Below are 20,938 nucleotides of genomic sequence, written 5' to 3' on the forward strand. Positions count from 1 at the left end.
CTGTCCCAGGCTGGGGCAGGGCAGGGGCAGAGCTGTCCCCAGGTCCCTGCCAGCCCGGGCTGGGGCAGGCACAGCCCTGCAGCCTCCCTGAGCCCCGGGCAGGACGTGGGCTGTGCAGGGGGGGCTGAGTCTCGGGACCTCTGCTGGGCACAGCGACCCTGAGCTGTGTGACAGCCTCTCCTCCCAGCCTGGCTGTCAAATTAGGAGTCAGCATTCTTCTGTTCTTGTTCTCAAGGTTGTTTATTATTTCTTATCTATAACATCCTTTCTCTGACCCACCATGGTCTGTCTGGCAGGTCGGGCTGAGGCACGCTGACCCCCTTGGGGTGCTGTTGGCTTTTTATGCTAAAAACCACGTGTACAATATTTACCATAACTTCCCAGTACCCATCACCTGTGTTAGACAGTGAGCTGCTACCTGAAACCAATCCAAAAGTGCCACCATCCCAGCAGAAGGTGGAGGCCAGGAAGAAGAAGAAGAAGAAGGGCAGGACATGCCCAGATTGCTCCATCTGCCCCCTGAACCCCCATTCTAAACCCCCAAAATTCTACATTTTCACCCTCTGATAAATTCACTGTCATTCTGCTTAGACTTTTGTGGCTTGCAGATCCTCATCTAAGGTTGGTAATTGTTTTTTCCAAGGGCTAAATCAAAGGCACAGGGGTCTGGGGCTGTGTGCCAGGCTCTCTGAGCCCCTGGCAGGGTCTGCAGTCCTGCAGGGCAGCCAGAGCAATGTCCTGGGTTCCACAGGTGAGGGCTGGCTGAGTGCCCTCAGGGCAGCCTGGGGGGCTGCAGGGCTGTGCAGGTGAGGAGTGCAGCTGCAGGAAATGCCCGGGACACACCTGGCCAGGTCCCTGTGCCCCCCCCACGGGCTCAGGGTGAGCACAGCCCCCTCCCCACCCTGTGCCCCGGGCACCCCTGGGCTGGGGGACAGAGCAAGGTGGGACCTGCTGCTTCAGCCTTTTCAGGATTTAACTCCTGGCACAGCCAGAGCAGCTCTCCTGCAGCGTGTGCAGGGCAGGGAACGGGGCTGGGAAGGGGCTGGAGAATTCCTGAGGGAGCTGGGAAGGGGCTGGAGAATTCCTGAGGGAGCTGGGAAGGGGCTGGAGAATTCCTGAGGGAGCTGGGCAGGGGCTGAGCCTGGAGCAAAGGAGGCTCAGGGGGCCCTTGTGGCTCTGCACAAGTCCCTGCCAGGAGGGGACAGCCGGGGGGGTCGGGCTCTGCTCCCAGGGAACAGGGACAGGACAGGAGGAATCAGCCCCAAACTGTTCTGGGGGAGGTTCACTCTGGGTTCTGGGACAATTCCTTCCCAGATAGGAAGGAATGCAGCCCTGGCACAGCTGCCCAGGGAGGTTTGGAGTGCCCATCCCTGCAGGGATTTCACAGCTGTGTGGATGTGACACTTGGGGACGTGGGTCAGTGGTGGCCTTGGCACTGCTGGGGAATGGCTGGGCTCTGGTCTCAGAGGGCTTTTCCAGCCTCAGTGACTCTGACCCTGAGCTTTGCTCCAGCCCAGCAGCTGCAGGCAGGAGATGCTCTGCTCTCAAAGGCTCCAGCAGCAGAAATGCTCCAGCAGCAGAAATGCCAGCTCCCAGCCAGGACGGGGGAGCCAGGACAGCGGAGGGGCACCCTGATAAAGCAAACACCCCATATTCACAGTTCCCAGTGAAAAGGTGTCCCAGAATCAAGGTGTCTGTGCCAGGAGCAGTGCTGGCCATGAGCCATTGCCCCTGAGCCTCCCCTGGGTTCATCCAGCTGCTCCTGGGGCCTTTTCCTTCCACCCCCCTGGCACAGGCTGCCCCAAGAGCTCGGGGGTCCAGGGCCAGGCTGGGTGGGCTCTGAGCAGCCTGGGGCTGTGGAAGGTGTCCCTGCCATGGCAGGGGTGCAGTGAAACAGACCAAACCTTGTGTAATTCTGTGATTCTGTGACTGCCCAGCTCCTGCAGGTGAGGAACGGTGTGCTGCACTGCCTGGGGACACGCCAGCCCCCAGCCAGGCAGGATCCCTGCCCTGTGCTCCCCCTCGGGGGTCCCTGGGCTGGAGGGGGCTCCCCATCCTGCTCTGTGCTGGGTGCAGGCTGGCAGCTGGGCCCTGCTCTCTGCAGGGAGGGAGGGCAGCCCCCAGCCCATTTCCCTGCACCCTGCTCTGCCCCAGACCCTGGCTGTGCTTAAATTTAACAGAGAAATGGGATTATCAGAGAAATCTGAAACAGCTTCATTTGCCTTTGGATTCAAATACAATAATGGCAAAGTGAACCTGAGACCTGATCAATAAAGTGTAAAAGGGCAGGAATGTAATTAACAGCCATCAGGGCTCGTTTGGGCATTCAGCTTCCGTGGAGACATGGGATTTCATTTTCTGCTGCATCCACACGGCTGATAGAGTTACCCCAGCCTGAAAAAGTTGCCCCGAGGCTGGATGCACCCTGAGTGCCTTTATATTCACAGCATTGGGGTACAGGGCTCGTTATGGCACACAAAGGGGTGAATAAAGGATGAGTGAAGCAGCTGCTGCTGGACTTTGGCCAGGTGAGGCTCCTCTCTCCAGCCCAGGTCTCATTTCTGCGCTCCTGGAGAGGGCCTGGCCAGATGCTGGCTCTGGTGCTGTGTGACTGGGAGCACTTGTGCAAACACGAGCCTCAGATCGTTGCTAATGAGGTTTCTGGCCGATGCAGAGACTCTAATTTACTGATTTAATCCAGGGGAGAGCAGCCCCCCGCCCCAGGAGGGGCCTGGGGGAAGGAGCACCTGGGTGGGGGCACCTGGGGGGGCACAGGGCACAGGTCTGGGTGTCCCTGCAGCCAGGGAGGGTGTCAGTGTGTCTATCCCCGCAGCCAGGGAGGGTGTCAGTGTGTCTGTCCCTGCAGCCAGGGAGGGTGTCAGTGTGTCTGTCCCTGCAGCCAGGGAGGGTGTCACTGTGTCTGTCCCCGCAGCCAGGGAGGGTGTCCGTGTGTCTGTCCCCGCAGCCAGGGAGGGTGTCCGTGTGTTTGTCCCCTCAGCCAGGGAGGGTGTCAGTGTGTCTGTCCCTGCAGCCAGGGAGGGTGTCAGTGTGTCTGTCCCCTCAGCCAGGGAGGGTGTCCGTGTGTCTGTCCCCACAGCCAGGGAGGGTGTCCGTGTGTCTGTCCCCGCAGCCAGGGAGGGTGTCCGTGTGTCCCTGCAGCCAGGGAGGGTGTCAGTGTGTCTATCCCCGCAGCCAGGGAGGGTGTCAGTGTGTCTGTCCCCACAGCCAGGGAGGGTGTCAGTGTGCCTGTCCCTGCAGCCAGGGAGGGTGTCAGTGTGTCTGTCCCCTCAGCCAGGGAGGGTGTCCGTGTGTCTGTCCCCACAGCCAGGGAGGGTGTCAGTGTGTCTGTCCCCACAGCCAGGGAGGGTGTCCGTGTGTCTGTCCCCGCAGCCAGGGAGGGTGTCCGTGTGTCCCTGCAGCCAGGGAGGGTGTCAGTGTGTCTATCCCCGCAGCCAGGGAGGGTGTCAGTGTGTCTGTCCCCACAGCCAGGGAGGGTGTCAGTGTGTCTGTCCCTGCAGCCAGGGAGGGTGTCAGTGTGTCTGTCCCCGCAGCCAGGGAGGGTGTCAGTGTGTCTGTCCCCTCAGCCCGGGAGGGTGTCCGTGTGTCTGTCCCCTCAGCCAGGGAGGGTGTCCGTGTGTCTGTCCCCACAGCCAGGGAGGCTCTCGGTGCCAGCACAGGGCCAGTGTCGCTCACCTGGCTCCCTGACACTCCCCCAGCCCCAGGGTGGCAGGTGTGGGCAGGGCTGGGACAGAGGGCTGGGGCTGTGCTGGGCTCCAGGAGAGCTCCTGCTCCTGCCCCTGCTCCTGCTCCTGCCCCTGCCCCTGCCCCTGCCCCTGCCCCTGCTCCTGCTCCTGCCCCTGCCCCTGCCCCTGCTCCTGCTCCTGCTCCTTCCCTGCTCCAGCTCCTTCCCTGCTCCTGATCCTGTCCCTGCTCCTGCTCCTGCTCCTCTCCTGCCCCTGCCCCTGCTCCTCTCCTGCCCCTGCCCCTGCTCCTTCCCTGCCCCTGCTCCTGCTCCTGCCCCTGCTCCTGCCCCTGCCCCTGCCCCTGCCCCTGCTCCTGCTCCTTCCCTGCTCCTGCTCCTGCTCCTGCTCCTGCTCCTTCCCTGCCCCTGCCCCTGCCCCTGCCCCTGCCCCTGCCCCTGCCCCTGCCCCTGCTCCTGCTCCTTCCCTGCTCCTGCTCCTGCTCCTGCTCCTGCCCCTGCTCCTGCTCCTGCTCCTGCTCCTGCCCCTGCTCCTGCTCCTGCTCCTTCCCTGCTCCTGCCCCTGCTCCTGCTCCTTCCCTGCTCCTGCCCCTGCCCCTGCTCCTGCTCCTGCCCCTGCCCCTGCCCCTGCCCCTGCTCCTGCTCCTTCCCTGCTCCTGCCCCTGCTCCTGCTCCTGCCCCTGCCCCTGCCCCTGCCCCTGCTCCTGCTCCTTCCCTGCCCCTGCTCCTGCCCCTGCTCCTGCCCCTGCTCCTGCCCCTGCCCCTGCCCCTGCCCCTGCCCCTGCCCCTGCCCCTGCTCCTGCTCCTTCCCTGCTCCTGCTCCTGCTCCTTCCCTGCTCCTGCCCCTGCTCCTTCCCTGCTCCTGCTCCTGCTCCTGCCCCTGCCCCTGCTCCTTCCCTGCTCCTGCCCCTGCTCCTGCCCCTGCCCCTGCTCCTTCCCTGCTCCTGCCCCTGCCCCTGCTCCTGCTCCTTCCCTGCTCCTGCCCCTGCCCCTGCCCCTGCCCCTGCCCCTGCCCCTGCCCCTGCCCCTGCTCCTTCCCTGCTCCTGCCCCTGCCCCTGCTCCTGCTCCTTCCCTGCTCCTGCCCCTGCCCCTGCCCCTGCCCCTGCTCCTGCTCCTTCCCTGCTCCTGCCCCTGCCCCTGCCCCTGCCCCTGCCCCTGCTCCTTCCCTGCTCCTGCCCCTGCCCCTGCCCCTGCTCCTTCCCTGCTCCTTCCCTGCCCCTGCTCCTTCCCTGCTCCTGCTCCTTCCCTGCCCCTGCTCCTGCCCAGCGAGGGCCAGCACTGCCTAGTGCCATGGGACAGGTCCCCAGTGCCGTGGGACACGTGCCCTGTCCTGTGGGACAGGTCCCCAGTGCCGTGGCACACATCCCCAGTGCTGTGGCACACATCCCCAGTGCCGTGGGACACGTCCCCAGTGCCGTGGGACAGGTCCCCAGTGCCCTGGGACAGGTGCCCCGTCCCGCCTGGCTGTCCCAGCCCCTCTGAGCACAGCTGGCAGCAAAGCCCCTGGCAGGTGTTACGGGGCAGAGCGGGGAGATCCCAAATCCTGCCTCGGGAAAGATGAGACTTTGGGCCCCGAGCTGCAGGGAACCACGGCAGCTCCTTGAGCATCTGCTGAGGGGTGGGGTCTGCCAGGGGGGCTCAGGTGAGCCTGCCAGGTGGGCTCAGGTGAGCTCAGGTGAGCTGGCCAGGTGGGCTCAGGTGAGCCGGCCAGGTGGGCTCAGGTGAGCTGGTCAGGTGAGCTCAGGTGAGTCTGCCAGGTGGGCTCAGGTGGGCTCAGGTGAGCTGGCCAGGTGGGCTCAGGTGAGCTCAGGTGAGCTGGCCAGGTGGGCTCAGGTGGGCTCAGGTGAGCTGGCCAGGTGGGCTCAGGTGAGCTCAGGTGAGCTGGCCAGGTGGGCTCAGGTGAGCCTGCCAGGTGGGCTCAGGTGGGCTCAGGTGGGCTCAGGTGAGCCGGCCAGGTGGGCTCAGGTGAGCCGTGGGGCTGCCTTGCCCTGAGCAGGGCGGCCTCAGCCCCAGGCTGGGTGGGAGGGGGGGGGCAGCTTTCTCCTGAGACCCATCTCAGCATTTAGGGGGTTAAATACCCCCCTGCCCCCCGAGCCTGGTGAGGCGGGGAGGGCAAAGCCCTGCTGTGGGACAGGGACGTCTCTGGATTGTCACCAGCATCTGGAGAGTTCTCTGGCATCGGAGCAAAGCAGGGGCTGGAACACCTGCCTGGAATCCCAGCTCTCTCTGGGCAGTGTGAATTACCTGCTGCAACGGGAACAAAGTGTGAATTTTCTGTTTCTTCAGTCAATGGTTACATTTTGAAATGGTGTGGGGATGGAGGGAGGCAAATTGAGCAGGGGAGAGGAGGAAAACAGGCTCTTATTAGACATTTACTGTTAGATATTTACTGCCATTAGAAATTTATCCAGTATTAGATGTTTATCTGCTATTAGATATTTATCTGTTGTTAGATGTTTATTAGATGTTTATATTGATAATTGTTTACTATTATTGGATACTTATCTGTTATTAAATACCTATTATTAGTAGACATTTAGAATAGAGACTTGACAAGGTAAAGGCCTTTTCAAGCCTCTAAAGGGGGAGAAATGATGCCTCAGGTTTGGCTTTTCTATTTTCCAGGTTCTGTGCTGCTCTAGTGTGTGTGTCTGGGTTCATATTATGGGATGGTGAGCTCTGTGCACAGAGCAGGGAGACAAAACAATTCCTGCTCCAGCTGGGCACCAAGGACAAATGAGCCAAATCTCAGCCAGGAGCACAAACCCCGTGGGCTGGAGAGAGAAAAACAAGCAGGGTGGGACTGCAGGGGCTGAAGCTGGGATGGGACAATGAACTGCAAGGTGCAAATGGAGCAGAGCTGATCCCAGGGAGAGACCCCGTGCCCGGCCGGGCATTTTGGGGCCATTTTGGGTCATCTTGGGTGCAGCCCTGGCTGGGCTCTGGTGCTGCCCCAGGTGGGTCCATGCAGGAGATCCTTTGGATAAATCCCTGCTTTATTCTGGGACTCTGCCCAGCCCCTGCTCTGGGGCAGCCCCACAGGGCACCACCTGCTGAGGTGGGGAGGGGGATGCCCTGGTCCCCCCTCGGGTCCCTGTCCCACCTGTCCCTGGGAGGAGCTGGCTGCCCTGGCTGTGGTTCCCAGCCCAGAGCAGGTTCCTGGAGTGTCCATCCTTGGAGGCAGTGAGGCTCAGCCCTGGCTGACCCTGCACAGGAGTTGGGCCCCAACTGTCCCCAGTTCTGGGAGTCACTGTCGTGGGCAGGCTGTGCCACGTGTGTTCCAGAGCTCCAGCACTGAACTTTTGTCCTTTTTTAGTCACAGAAGTGCAAGGAGCAGGCAGAGCTGGCAGCTGGCAGGGGCACTGCCCCAGCTGCTGTCACCTGTGTCCCCTTGGCATGGGGGAGTCTCATCTCCAGGCCCCCAGCCCCTTGCAGAGGGGGTGTTGGACAGGGGTGGGTTCTGTGCAGCCCCTCAGGGACTGGAGGTGTCCAGGGGATGCTCTGGCTTAGAATCATGGAATGGTTTGGGCTGGAAGGACCCTAAATCCCCCCCAGTGCCAGCCCTGCCATGGCAGGGACACCTCCCACTGCCCCAGGCTGCTCCAGCCCCAGTGTCCAGCCTGGCCTTGGGCACTGCCAGGGATCCAGGGGCAGCCCCAGCTGCTCTGGGCACCCTGTGCCAGGGCCTGCCCACCCTGCCAGGGAACAATTCCTCATTGCCAGGATCCCATCTAAATCTTCCCTCCTTTAGTTCAAAGCTGTTTCTCCTCGTGCCATCCCCTCATTTCTCACTGGCCTGGGGCCAGAGCTCCGGCAGCAGCGATGGGGGCGGTGGGGACACTGCCACAGCTGTCCCCAGCAGCAGCAGCAGGGCTGTGGGTGGCACTGGGGGGACACAGGGTCGGTTCTGGGGACAGGGAGAGACCTGGCGTGGGTGTCTGTCCTGGCTGTGCATGGCAGGAGCTCTGCCCAGGCAGACAGACAGACAGACAGTGCAGAGCAGCTCTGGGGCACGGGCCCCTGGCACCTCAGGGCACACTCCCCACCCACACCCCTCGGGAGCTGTGACATGGGCCAGGCTCTCTGGGAACTGATCAGGAGATTTCTGAGGGAAGGAAAACTTCTGCAATTCAGAGAATTGATGTCAGCATCAAATACCCTGACAGCTGTGGGTGAAGCCTGAACAACTGGAGTGGTGTGGCTCTGCACCTGGGTGTCCTGGTCCCTCTGTGGACACTGTGTGTGCATTTTGCAGATGAAATTGAGCAGTGACCTGCACCCTGTGGAGACTTCTTTCCATGCAGCCCCCAAACAAGAAATGTGCCATGGGTTGTTGGGACACATTTGCCTCCTTCTGGTTTTCTTTTGGAACAAACACCCTTTTCTCAGCTGGGTAAATGTTTGTTCTGCTGGTGGCGCTGGCAGGTGCCTGCTGTGGGCACAGGGAATGGAACAGGGATGCTGCCCAAACGTGCCACTGCTGGGAGCCGTGAGGGCAGAGGGGGAGCCAGGTGTGGGCACACACCTGCAGCAGGCCCAGCAGGAGCCAGGGCTGGCTGGGTTGTGCAGTGCTGGGTGTGTTACACCCCAAGGCAGACTGGCCAGGATGGGGGGTTTAGGACCCAGGGAAGAAGGGGCTGGAGCAGAAAGGGAGGGTCCCTGGGGCTTTCCAGGAGACTTGGCCAGGGCAGATTGCGAGTGGCTGGGGGAGGTGGTTGTGCCAATGGAAATGGCTCAGGAGTCCCCTGAGCCCCCATTTCCCACCCACAGACGAGGCCCTGGGAGCCAACCTTTGCCATCTGTCCTTGGGCAGTGCCCACCACGTCCCCTGGCACGGGCAGCAGCCCTGGACGCCTCCAGGCACACCTTCCTGGCCTGGCCAGGACAGCAGACACCCTCTGCCCAGCACTCCCCTGGAGAACACTCCCTGCTGCCTGATCCTGGGCCAGCCCTGAGTGCAACACTGGCGGGCACGCCTGAAATTTGGATTCACTTGGATTAGCAGTGCAAGTGGAGAGTGATTTTTTACAGGAGCAGAGAGTGGTGGGACACAGGGAATGGGTTACACCGAGGGAGGTCAGAGGCTGTCACCTGGCAGGGTGGGCAGGGCTGGCACAGGGTGCCCAGAGCAGCTGGGGCTGCCCCTGGATCCCTGGCAGTGCCCAAGGCCAGGCTGGACCCTGGGGCTGGAGCAGCCTGGGGCAGGGGGAGGTGGCAGGAGGTTGGAAAGAGATGAATTTAAGGTCCCTTGCAGCCCACCCCGCCCCATGGTTTTGTGATTCCTGCAGTACTGCAGCCCTCAGCAGGAGCTGGCAGGGTGGCACTCCTGCCTCGGGGGCTCAGGGCTGTCGCATGCTGAGTAGCACCGCTGCTCCTGAGGAGTTATTGTCTTTATTATGGTCCAAACCTGCCCGTGCTCCTCCCCTGGGGGTGGCAGCCCGCTGCCGTGGCTGGAGCGCTGGAATGGCCCAGCCTGCAGGGAACACCCAGCACGGGGGATCCCGGGGGGCTGCAGGAAATAAACCCTGCCTGCAGAGGGATGGGGTCCCCACCCAGCACGGGGGATCCCGGGGGGCTGCACGGACGGGCCGCCCCTCTGGCCCGGGCATCAGCAGGATGGCATCGCAGGGCGGGGGGGTTTGGGGGGCGCCCCAGAGGGTGTTCCACCGCCCCAGAGGGTGTTCCACCGCCCGAAACCGGCACGGCCGCCCCGCTGCCTGTCAGCCCCGCCGGGACCCCGAGCTCTCCTCCCATCCCTGGAGCAGCCGAGCCCTCAGACCTCCTCTCGCATTCCCACGGGGAAGCTCTTCCGAATTCCCCTCACCCAATTAATCACCAGGAGCGATCTGCATAACAATAATTATTCAAATCGAGGATTGCTATTTATGGGAGCGCCGCAGCTGGCGGAACGCCCCCCGTGTCGGAGCCGGGTGCCCCCGAGGCCCGGCCGTGTTTGCCATCCCCGGGGTCCCTCCGGGTGCCGGGGGGTCCCGAGGACGGGGGGGCCCTCGCTGGGCTGGGGGGACGCGGAGCCGGCAGAACCCGCAGGGAGCCGCAGGGCCCGGTGTGCGGGGCCGGTGGGGCCGGTGGGGCCGGGGAGGAACCGGAGAGGCACCGGGCAGGCTCCGGGGAGGCTCCGGGCAGGCTCCGCGGATGCTCCGGGCGTTCCCGAGCGGGACGGGAGCGTCCCCAGCCGCTGGCACCCGCGGGGGGAGCGCCGCTCCCTTCCTCCCCGGCCGCGGAGCCGCGGAGCTGATCGTGCCGGGGATTTGGGGTTTCGGGGATTGGGGCCGCAGGGATCTCTGCAGCGCCGAGGGGCTGGCGCAGAGCCCCCAGGTTCCCCGGGAAGGTAAACAGGGCAAGAGCCCTCCCCGCCGAGCGCCGAGAGCCGCCGTGCCGTGCCGGGGACACGGACGGAGCGGGGGGACCGGGCTGCAGGGCCGGGCAGCGGCAGCAGGCACACGGCGATGCCCGCCGGGCGATGCTCGGGGCCGGGGCCGGCCGGGCTGGGCTGGACCCCCCGCCCCAGCACCGCCCGCTCGCCCCCGCCCGGAGCCGCGACCCCCGCGCAAGAGAAACGCGGCTGCGGCTTCGTTCGGTCCTGAGGAGAGCCGGGATCCGCGGGAACACCCGGGATCTGCGGGAACACCCCGGGATCGTCCCCGGGAACACCCCGGGACCATCCGCGGGACACGCCCGGGATCTGCGGGAACACCCCGGGATCCGCGGGAACACCCCGGGATCCGCGGGAACACCCGGGATCTGCGGGAACACCCCGGGATCTGCGGGAACACCCGGGACCATCCGCGGGAACACCCCGGGATCCGCGGGAACACCCCGGGATCCGCGGGAACACCCGGGATCATCCGCGGGAACACCCCGGGATCCGCGGGAGCCCCCCGTGCCTGACCCCCTGCCCAGGGCTGGGCTCGGGGGGCTCCAGCCCCTCTCGGTCCCGGCCGCAGCGACCCCAGAGCTGCAGCGCCTCCCGGGGCAGATGGAGCTTGTGATTTAGGTAACTGCTTGGAGTTTAAAGTAAAAGGGAAAGGTTTAGGGAAGAGGAATGCAGGGAGCCGCTTGGGCAGAGCTCTGCACTGGGAAGTGTCACTACAGAGTTTTATAGTGAGGAGGGTCACGGGGAGAGGCCCTGGAACGTGGTGGAGGAAGGGCTCTGATGGGTTTGGAGAAGGGTCTAAAGCTGAGGGACTCCTTTGCTCCTGGGTGCACTCAGATTGCCACTGGATCCCTGTTTATTTGCAGTTTAATATTTGCATTTTGCCACAGAGGCTGAGCTGTTGGCATGGCAGCACAGCTGCCAGCTCCCAGCACTTGTAATATCTTTTCTGTTAACACCTCACATCTGTTTTTGTTTGATGCAGTATTTATACTGAACCGCTTTTAAAAGATTACAAAATTTGTTGTTATTATTAGAGAATAGTAGCTTTTGTCATAAAATAGTTCTTCTTTTTCTTCTTGAATCAGGTATGATTTTTATTAATTTTATTTTAAAATATGATCCACTGTCATTTCATGTTTCTCTGGACACTTTCTTGGTTCAGGATGTTTTAGACATGAAATTGAGTGTGAGCAGAGAATCCAATCTGTTGTTGAAGATACAGGTGGTTTTTCAGACACAGAGTCAATATTTTGGTGTGCAACAACATCACAGTTTTTCAGCACTTTTCACCCCACTTCCTCCTGCCTTATGGATAATTCCTTCTGGTTTGAGTGTAGAGATTTAAGACCCGAGTGTTAATGCAGAAAACAGTCACATCCCACCTTGATTTGTGTGCCTGGGTCTGACTGAGCCCCTGGGGCTCTTCAGGGCTCTCCAGGGCAGCAGCACTGCCCTCCCTTTGGCTGGAGGGAGGATCCCATCTCCCACAGGTTTTCCTCCTCTGACACAAAGGTCTTTCCAACTGCCTGGTTAAATTTTAATTCTGCTAGATTTTCTCTGAAAAATGCTGCAAAGCAAATTGAACTGGGTATGAGAGCTGAAACGGGAGAAAAAGAGAGGTTTGGAGATAAGGAACGTGGGCAGCCAGCTCAGACCTGGAGTTAATATTGTTCTGTATCCTAGCTGAGCCCAGAACTCCCCACTCCTGGTGCCTGAGAACATCCTGCAAACACTTGACCATTCCTCTCTCCTCGCCTGACTTCCTTCTGCTCTGCACTGAGAGAGCACAGAAATATCCCAGCACAGAAATATTCCTGCAGCAGGAGCTGGGTCTGCCCCCAGCCACTCCGCTTGAAGTGGAAGCACTTGGAGGAAAAGTGTGTGACTGTTGTGTTAGAATGAAGTGAGGAGGAGATCAGGGTGCTGCTCCTCACACAGCAGGCTGTAAGGACAGCCTGCAGCACCGTGCAGACCAGGGCTTTGAACCTGGCTCTGAACCTGGAGCCTGGGGCTCCAAACTGGGTCTGTACCCCTGGCTGGGGTTCCAGCTGGGTCTGCACCCCTGGCTGGGGCTCCAAACTGGGTCTGCACCCCTGGGGTGGGGCTCCAAACTGGGTCTGTACCCCTGGGGTGGGGCTCCAAACTGGGTCTGTACCCCTGGGGTGGGGCTCCAAACTGGGTCTGTACCCCTGGGGTGGGGCTCCAAACTGGGTCTGTACCCCTGGGGTGGGGCTCCAAACTGGGTCTGCACCCCTGGGGTGGGGCTCCAAACTGGGTCTGTACCCTTGGTTTGGGGCTCCAAACTGGGTCTGTACCCCTGGGGTGGGGCTCCAAACTGGGTCTGTACCCCTGGCTGGGGCTCCAGCTGGGTCTGTACCCCTGGCTGGGGCTCCAAACTGGGTCTGTACTCTTGGTTTGGGGCTCCAAACTGGGTCTGTACCCCTGGCTGGGGCTCCAAACTGGGTCTGTACCCCTGGCTGGGGCTCCAAACTGGGTCTGTACCCCTGGCTGGGGCTCCAAACTGGATCTGTTCCCATGGCTGGGGCTCCAGCTGGGTCTGTACCCATGGCTGGGGCTCCAGCTGGGTCTGTACCCTTGGTTTGGGGCTCCAAACTGGGTCTGTACCCTTGGTTTGGGGCTCCAAACTGGGTTTGTACCCCTGGCTGGGGCTCCAAACTGGGTCTGTACCCCTGTGATGGGGCTCCAGCTGGGTCTGTACCCCTGGCTGGGGCTCCAAACTGGGTCTGTACCTCTGGCTGGGGCTCCAAACTGGGTCTGTACCCCTGGGGTGGGGCTCCAGCTGGGTCTGTACCCCTGGCTGGGGCTCCAAACTGGGTTTGCACCCTTGGTTTGGGGCTCCAGACTGGGTCTGTTCCCCTGGCTGGGGCTCCAGCTGGGTCTGTACCCCTGGCTGGGGCTCCAGCTGGGTCTGTACCCTTGGTTTGGGGCTCCAAACTGGGTCTGTACCCTTGGTTTGGGGCTCCAAACTGGGTTTGTACCCCTGGCTGGGGCTCCAAACTGGGTCTGTACCCCTGGCTAGGGCTCCAAACTGGGTCTGTACCCCTGGCTGGGGTTCCAGCTGGGTCTGTACCCCTGGCTAGGGCTCCAAACTGGGTCTGCACCCCTGCCTGGGGCTCCAGCTGGGTCTGTATCCCTGGCTGGGGCTCCAGCTGGGTTTGTACCCTTGGTTTGGGGCTCCAGCTGGGTCTGTACCCCTGGGGTGGGGCTCCAGGCTGGGTCTGTACCCCTGGCTGGGGCTCCAAACTGGGTCTGTACCCCTGGCTGGGGCTCCCTGCAGACCAGAGCAGGTGACTCGAGGCGTTTGGTGCTGCTGCAGGAGCTCAAGCTCCCAAATTAACCCTCTGCAGAATCTCCTGCCTTCGCTCCCAGGCGACCATGGCCGTGTCCAACCTGAGCCGCCCGGACTCGTTCATCCTGCTGGGGATCCCGGGCATGGAGCAGCTGCACGTCTGGCTCTCCATCCCCTTCTGCTGCATGTACGTGGGGGCCCTGCTGGCCAACGGGGCGCTGCTGCTGGCCATCGCGGCGGAGCGCAGCCTGCACCGGCCCATGTTCCAGCTCCTGGCCATGCTGGCCCTGGCCGACCTGGCGCTCTCCACCACGGCCCTGCCCCGCACGCTGGCCCTCTTCTGGTTCCGAGCCAGGGAGATCTCCTTCGGCGCCTGCCTGACCCAGATGTTCTTCCTGCACTTCGCCAGCCTGGCGGAGTCCCAGATCCTGCTGGCCATGGCCTTCGACCGCTTCGTGGCCATCCGCTTCCCGCTGCGCTACGCGGCGCTGCTGACGCCGTCGGCCGTGGCCAAGACGGGGCTGGCGGCCGTGCTGAGGAGCTTCTGCATCATCCTGCCCTTCGCGTTCCTGCTGCGGCGGCTGCCGTTCTGCGGGCGCGCCGTCATCGCGCACACCCACTGCGAGCACTTCGGCGTGGCGCGCCTGGCCTGCGCCGACGTCTCGGCCAACCTGTGGTACGGGCTGGCCGTGCCCTTCAGCGTGGGCCTGCTGGACCTGGCGCTCATCGCCGTCTCCTACGGCTTCATCGCGGCGGCGCTGCGGCGGCTGCCGCGCGGCCGGGCGCGCCGCCGGGCCGGGCACACCTGCGGCTCGCACCTGTGCGCGCTGCTGCTCTTCTACGTGCCCGCCGCCTTCGCCGCCGTGGCGCAGCGCTTCGGGCAGCGCCTGCCGCCGCGGGCGCACATCCTGCTGGCCAACCTCTACCTGCTCTTCCCGCCGCTGCTCAACCCCCTGGTGTACGGCGTGAGGACGCGGCAGATCCGGGACGCGGTCCTGGCGCGGCTCCTGCGCCCCAAGGGCCGCCCGCGCCGGCAGCACTGAGAGCGGGGCTCCAAACTGGGGCTCCGGCTGCCCGCCCCGAGCTCTCCTCCAGGCAGCACCCCAGTCTGCCAGCCCCGGCAAACGCAGAACACCTCACATGGCCGTCCCGGGTTTGTGCAAAATGCAGGAAAAAGGCAAAAACCGGGACGGCAGACTGGCAATGGAAGGAGGGCGACCAAAGGAATGAGACCCTGCCCAGGCACCACTTCTGGGAACCCCGAGTCCCAGACCCACGGAGGAGCTGGGCTGGAAAGGGACCTCCAGAGATGAGCTCACCTGGCCCCCTGCTCAGCTCACCTGGCCCCCTGCTCAGCTCACCTGTCCCCCCCCCGCTCAGCTCACCTGGCCCCCTGCTCAGCTCACCTGTCCCCCCCCCGCTCAGCTCACCTGGCCCCCTGCTCAGCTCACCTGTCCCCTGCTCAGCTCACCTGACCCCCTGCTCAGCTCACCTGTCCCCTGCTCAGCTCACCTGACCCCTGCTCAGCTCACCTGTCCCCCCGCCCTGCTCAGCTCACCTGTCCCCCCTGCTCAGCTCACCTGACCCCCCCTGCTCAGCTCACCTGTCCCCCGCCCTGCTCAGCTCACCTGGCCCCCTGCTCAGCTCACCTGTCCCCCCTGCTCAGCTCACCTGGCCCCTGCTCAGCTCACCTGAACCCCCCTGCTCAGCTCACCTGGCCCCCTGCCAGCTCACCTGGCCCCCTGCTCAGCTCACCTGGCCCCCCACCCTGCTCAGCTCACCTGTCCCCCTGCTCAGCTCACCTGACCCCTGCTCAGCTCACCTGGCCCCCCTGCTCAGCTCACCTGGCCCCCTGCTCAGCTCACCTGTCCCCCCCCTGCTCAGCTCACCTGTCCCCCCTGCTCAGCTCACCTGTCCCCCCCTGCTCAGCTCACCTGGCCCCCTGCTCAGCTCACCTGACTCCCCCTGCTCAGCTCACCTGGCCCCTGCTCAGCTCACCTGAACCCCCCTGCTCAGCTCACCTGTCCCCTGCTCAGCTCACCTGTCCCCCCTGCTCAGCTCACCTGGCCCCTGCTCAGCTCACCTGGCCCCTGCTCAGCTCACCTGGCCCCCTGATCAGCTCACCTGGCCCCTGCTCAGCTCACCTGTCCCCCCTGCTCAGTTCACCTGTCCCCCTGCTCAGCTCACCTGGCCCCCGCCCTGCTCAGCTCACCTGGCCCCTGCTCAGCTCACCTGTCCCCCTGCTCAGCTCACCTGTCCCCCCTGCTCAGCTCACCTGTCCCCCCTGCTCAGCTCACCTGATCCCCCCCTGCTCAGCTCACCTGTCCCCTGTTCAGCTCACCTGTCCCCCCTGCTCAGCTCACCTGGCCCCCTGCTCAGCTCACCTGACCCCTCCCTGCTCAGCTCACCTGTCCCCTGCTCAGCTCACCTGGCCCCCTGCTCAGCTCACCTGTCCCCCCCTGCTCAGCTCACCTGTCCCTCCCGCTCAGCTCACCTGGCCCCCTGCTCAGCTCACCTGTCCCCCCTGCTCAGCTCACCTGTCCCCCTGCTCAGCTCACCTGGCCCCCGCCCTGCTCAGCTCACCTGGCCCCTGCTCAGCTCACCTGTCCCCCTGCTCAGCTCACCTGGCCCCCCTGCTCAGCTCACCTGTCCCCCTGCTCAGCTCACCTGGCCCCTGCTCAGCTCACCTGTCCCCCTGTTCAGCTCACCTGTCCCCCTGCTCAGCTCACCTGACCCCCTGCTCAGCTCACCTGGCCCCTGCTCAGCTCACCTGGCCCCCTGCTCCCGCAGGTTCACCCAGAGCAGGCTGCACAGGGCCCCAGCCAGGTGGGTCCCTCTCCAGAGAAGGAGCCCCCCAGCCTCGGGGCAGCTGCTCCGGTGCTCCATCACCCAGGCAGCCGCAGGATTTCCCTGGTATGCAGCTGGAAGTTCCCATGTAAATCCCCTAAAGGAGGAGGGGGTGGGTGGAATTCCACTGCGGTGTGACAATAAATCTGCACTCAGGTGCAAAGCCGTGTACTCAGTGTGTTCTTCTGAATGGCACATGTGTAATGAAATTCATCTTAGAGAGTTACTCCTCATTAAAATTCATAGTATTGAAAAATCTCCACAAGGAGTAGCCCAGAAATAAAACCAAGTGTTGCCCTTCAGCCTTCATGGGGTGTCTTTATTCCTTAACTGCACCACTTGACCTTGCTTTGAGTGAACACGTCAGTGAAAAATCATCCTCAGAAGAATCACAGAGTGGCATTGAAACAAATTGTTGTTGTCAAATCCTGAAAATGCTCTTGCTGCCGAGTAGCTGCTTTCCTGGAGCTTAAAAATCTCCTGGGCATCAGTTTGGAACAGCAACTGGAGACAGCAGAGCAACGTCCCCCAGAGCAGAGCTGCAGCTCTGGTGCAGTGAGCCATGTGACCGAGCACGTTGCTCTCTCTAAAAATAGCCAAAAAAAGGAAAACATCTAATGCCATTCTGAGATGGAGCACAAGAACTTCCTTTCAGTAGCTCAGCTCCGTTCCTCGTTTCCTGGAGGTCACCCATGCATTGTTATTTTGTGCCAAGTGCTGAGTGGAAGGCTGGCCAGGTGCCTGTTCGGGCTGGCTGTGAGACCCCAGGGGCTGACCCTGCCCTCCAGGGCCAGCCCCGGGGGCAGCCACATGTGCAGCCCATTGTTCTCTCAATTTGTTACCAATTTATCACTCGTTTAATGGCAGCAGCCTAGTGTTCCACTCAGAATTCACCCACACAGCCACCCAGCAGGACACCCAGAGGCTTTGCAGAGGGCACAGGCCTGCCAGCTTAGGAAGGCAGAGGGACAGGGGCAGCATTTATCCCCATTGTGAGGGGTATTAATCCATTGGTGTGGTTTGACTTTGGATCAATTTTGGTTTTTTTTAATGGTAAAAGTCTCATTTTCTATACCCTCAGTTGCAATCTGAGACCTCAGCAGGTTCAGCCCTCTGGCTCAGTGCAGGGATCACTCATTTTCACCCCCAAAATAAAAGGGTTAAAGGCAGGGGAATGCTGGGGCAGTCGTGTCCATGGTGGGGACCCCTGTGACCAAAATGGGAATCAGAAAGGTGCCGGGGTGCAAAGAAGAAAGCAGAGAGGGATTCCTTTCCTTGCTGCATATTCCAGATCTCAAACCAAACCCAACCCAACCCAAAACCTGTCAGGGTTGAGTTGGCCCTTGACCTTGAGGGATTGCTGTGCAGAGGCTCCAGCACAGTCAGAAAGGCTGCCAGGGAGGAGGAGAGTGGTGCTGCCCCCCAACCCAGCACTGACAGCATTTCACCATTCCCTGCCCAACAGTGCCTTCCTTTCTGCCAGGAATCCCTGATTCTGCAGACTCTGAGGTCAGGAACAAACCCTGAGGGCTTTGCTCTGGTTTCCAGGGTTTGAGTAGCGCTGGCCCAGAGAGGATCTCTCAGTCCCCTCCACCCGACCTCCCTCTGCTTCTGTGAGCCCTCCATGGGTTTAATTCACACTGACTCTGCTCTCTGCCCTCCAGGGCCATAAATCTGTGTCTGTGTGAGAGATGTTCTGCTGAGGGCTTGTCCTGGGGATGTGTGCCCTGGGCTGGGCATTGCTCCTTTGGGGAAGAGGCAAGGAGGGATTGCTGGGGCACAGGGGTGTCCGGGCTGTTGTTTGTCTCTGCCCAGACAAGGGTGAGATGGGTTCGCTCCCTGGGCTCCAGAGGACGAGGCTGGACTCTCAGGTTCGGTCTTCAAGGTTGTTTATTATTTCTTATCTACAAAGTGTTTCTGTTGCCCAGCCGGGGTCTGACTAGCGAGGCAGCCAAAGGCACTCTGACTGCCCACAGGGCAGTCACATCTTTTTATAACAAAGACTATGTAAACCATATTTATCTTTTGTCCCCAATACTTATCATTTTTATTACCAAGTGTACCTTTACTAAGAACCTATCAAAAATACCTACGTCACACAGAAAATGGAAGACATGAAGAAGGAAGAAGAGTCATGTGGCAGGCCCCAACTCCCTCCATCTTGTTTTCCCAACCCCCCTGTACCAAAATCTTAAAATCTGTCTTTTGACCTGTAATTGTGCTATTTCTATATCCTTTAAACACCAGTGCTTCTCATATCCCCATATACAGGTGGTACATCTCTTGAAGGGTCAAAGTTGAACCACCAGGTACTTTTGGCAACATTCCAAGGCTCCCGAGCCCCCCAAGGGTTCTCTCGGTAGCTCTGGGTGTCAGGAGAGGTGCGCTGAGTTCCCAGAGTGGGGAATCCAGGCAGCAGCCCCTTGCCCACCAGTAACCCCAGCCCAGCAGGTCCCTGCCCAGCAGCCTCCCCCAGGGAGCTGGGCAGGACGATCCTGGGCACAGGCACGGCCTGGGGGTGTCCCCAGGGCTGGAGCCCCCCAGTGCCACCAGCGCTGCTGCAGCACGGCAGTGCAACCCACTGGGGCTGGATGGAGAGGGATCGGGGCTGGGGGAAACCCCAAGGCATGTCCCAGCCCTGCTCTGCTCCCTGGTGCCCCAAGGCACGTCCCAGCCTCAGCCAGGGCTGTCCTGCTCACAGGGCAGCTCCTGAGCATGGGCACAAACACAAACACCCTCTGTTACTCAGCGTGAAATGTTCCCTGGGGCAGTCTAGTAGAAATCTTTTCTGTGGCAGCCTAGCAGAAATGTTTTCTGTAGTAGCTTAGTAGAAATGTTTTCTGGGGTAGTTTAGTATAAATGTTTTCTGGGGTAGTTTAGTAGAAATGTTTTCTGGGGTAGTCTAGTAGAAATGTTTTCTGTGGCAGCCTAGCAGAAATATCTTCTGTAGTAGTTTAGTAGAAATGTTTTCTGCAGTAGTTTAGTAGAAATGTTTTCTGCAGTAGTTTAGTAGAAATGTTTCCTGTGGCAATCTATTAGAAATGTGTCCTGTGGCAGCCCCAGGCTGCTCTGTGTGCAGTGAGCCTGCTGCCCACTCTGCAGGGGCAGTGGGAGCAGGAGGGCTGGCTGGGGAGCTGGGGCAGCCACAGGCAGGGTCCCACTGAGTGTCCCAGTCCCAGACAGGGAATCCAGGGGCAGAACGGGGCCAGGCTCACCTGAGGTGAAAAGACAAGAGCGTGGGTGGGAAAGTTGCAAAAGGGCAAAATTCTGCTGGAAAAGAAAGGGAAAGTTGTTCCCCGTGTGGGTGAGACCTCAGTGCTTGGGAATGCAGAACTTGGATGCACCCAGAGCTCCTTCCTCAGGCTGGGAGCTGTCTGCTTGCCAGGACAGAGCAGGTTTCAACTACAAACACTTGGTTTATATTTTGAGTTCCTGTCCCTGACAATCCTGAGTGGGACCTGCCCAGCACAACCTCCTCAAGGCTCAGGAAATCCCGTGCTGCCCCCGAGGCAGATGTACACACACCTCTGTGCTTTATTACAACCATCATAGTTTATTTCATAAATCTCCAGGTCCCCAGCAGGGGATAATAGACACGCCAATGATTGTTCTACCCTTTCACTGGCATCTCTGGGATAAAGTATCCATGAAGGAGAGACAAACTTAGGCAAAAACTTCGAGGAATTTGTCAGTTAATCAGCTGCCTCAATATTTAGAAGTTCCCCTCAGCAATGTTGGTCCTTTTTCAAAATACAGCTGTTTCAGAGTCATGATCAAAGCCCCCGTGCCCATCCAGCAGTGAGTTTGACTTTCCCAGTTCCTCTGGTCCAGATTTTGTCTTGGGCAGGTGAATGACTCAGAATGACTGCACTGAGAATGTTTTGGGGTTTTTTTCACAGTAAATGTGAAAGTTCTGATCCAAAGAACTCATAACTGTTCATCTGGTAGATAAGGAATGAATAAGATCTTGAGAAAAAAATTGCAAAAAATGAAAATAAAATAAAAATGAAACAAGAATACAAAAAAAAAAAAAAAGAAAAAAGAAGAATGCAAATTTCACCTAGCAGCAGAGAGAAAGCAAGTCCAGGGAGAGGCCTGACTTACTCAGACAACGTGAGAGTTAAAAGAGAAGCTGAATTGATCCCAAAGTTGTCCCCAGCCTGGTGTGGTGGCTGTGATGGCTCCCCAGCACCACCCCCATCACACAGTTACACTGAAATGGGATGAACGAGGCTCTGCTGCTTGGCAAATCTGCAAATAAAGAAAACAGATGGCAAACTCTTTGTCTTTGGGGAGCCTGGAGCTGAGGACAGAAGTTCTTCTGCCTTGCCTGAAGCCCATTGCAGGGGTCTGGGGGGTAAGTGGGTCATGAAATTCCCCTGGAAATGCAGCACAGGATGTCAGAACAGCTCCCAGTGATCCCTCCAGAGCTGGTATTCTGTAACTCTCCTGTACCTAGGAACAAACCCCTCATGGATTAACACATTAATTAGAACAGAGAGCAGGGACTAAACACTCTTTCCATGCTTTGCCCTTGAGTCCCATCAGCAAAACCTCTCAGCAGTGACATCAGGCTCTGCCAGTGCCCCTGGGGTGACAAAACCTCCTGGCACTGCTTTGCTGCTCTGGAAATGTCCCAGGTGGGACCTCCATGGTCTCTTCTCTGATGTTCTGGAAATGTCC

The 20,938-nt window shown here is 60.5% G+C and overlaps 1 protein-coding gene across 1 annotated transcript; it reads left to right on the forward strand.

Moving 5' to 3' along the window:
- Window positions 1-13,494: 13,494 nt before the first annotated feature.
- LOC311166383 (olfactory receptor 52B2-like) lies at window positions 13,495-14,451 on the forward strand (the record flags this gene model as incomplete). The annotated part of the gene is made up of 1 exon (XM_084226328.1): window positions 13,495-14,451. One exon carries the CDS (start codon window positions 13,495-13,497, stop codon window positions 14,449-14,451), a length of 957 nt encoding a protein of 318 aa, XP_084082454.1.
- Window positions 14,452-20,938: the final 6,487 nt, after the last annotated feature.

Source organism: Fringilla coelebs (genome assembly GCF_963513975.1).
Source record: "Fringilla coelebs genome assembly, chromosome: 2".
NCBI classification, from domain to species: domain Eukaryota; kingdom Metazoa; phylum Chordata; class Aves; order Passeriformes; family Fringillidae; genus Fringilla; species Fringilla coelebs.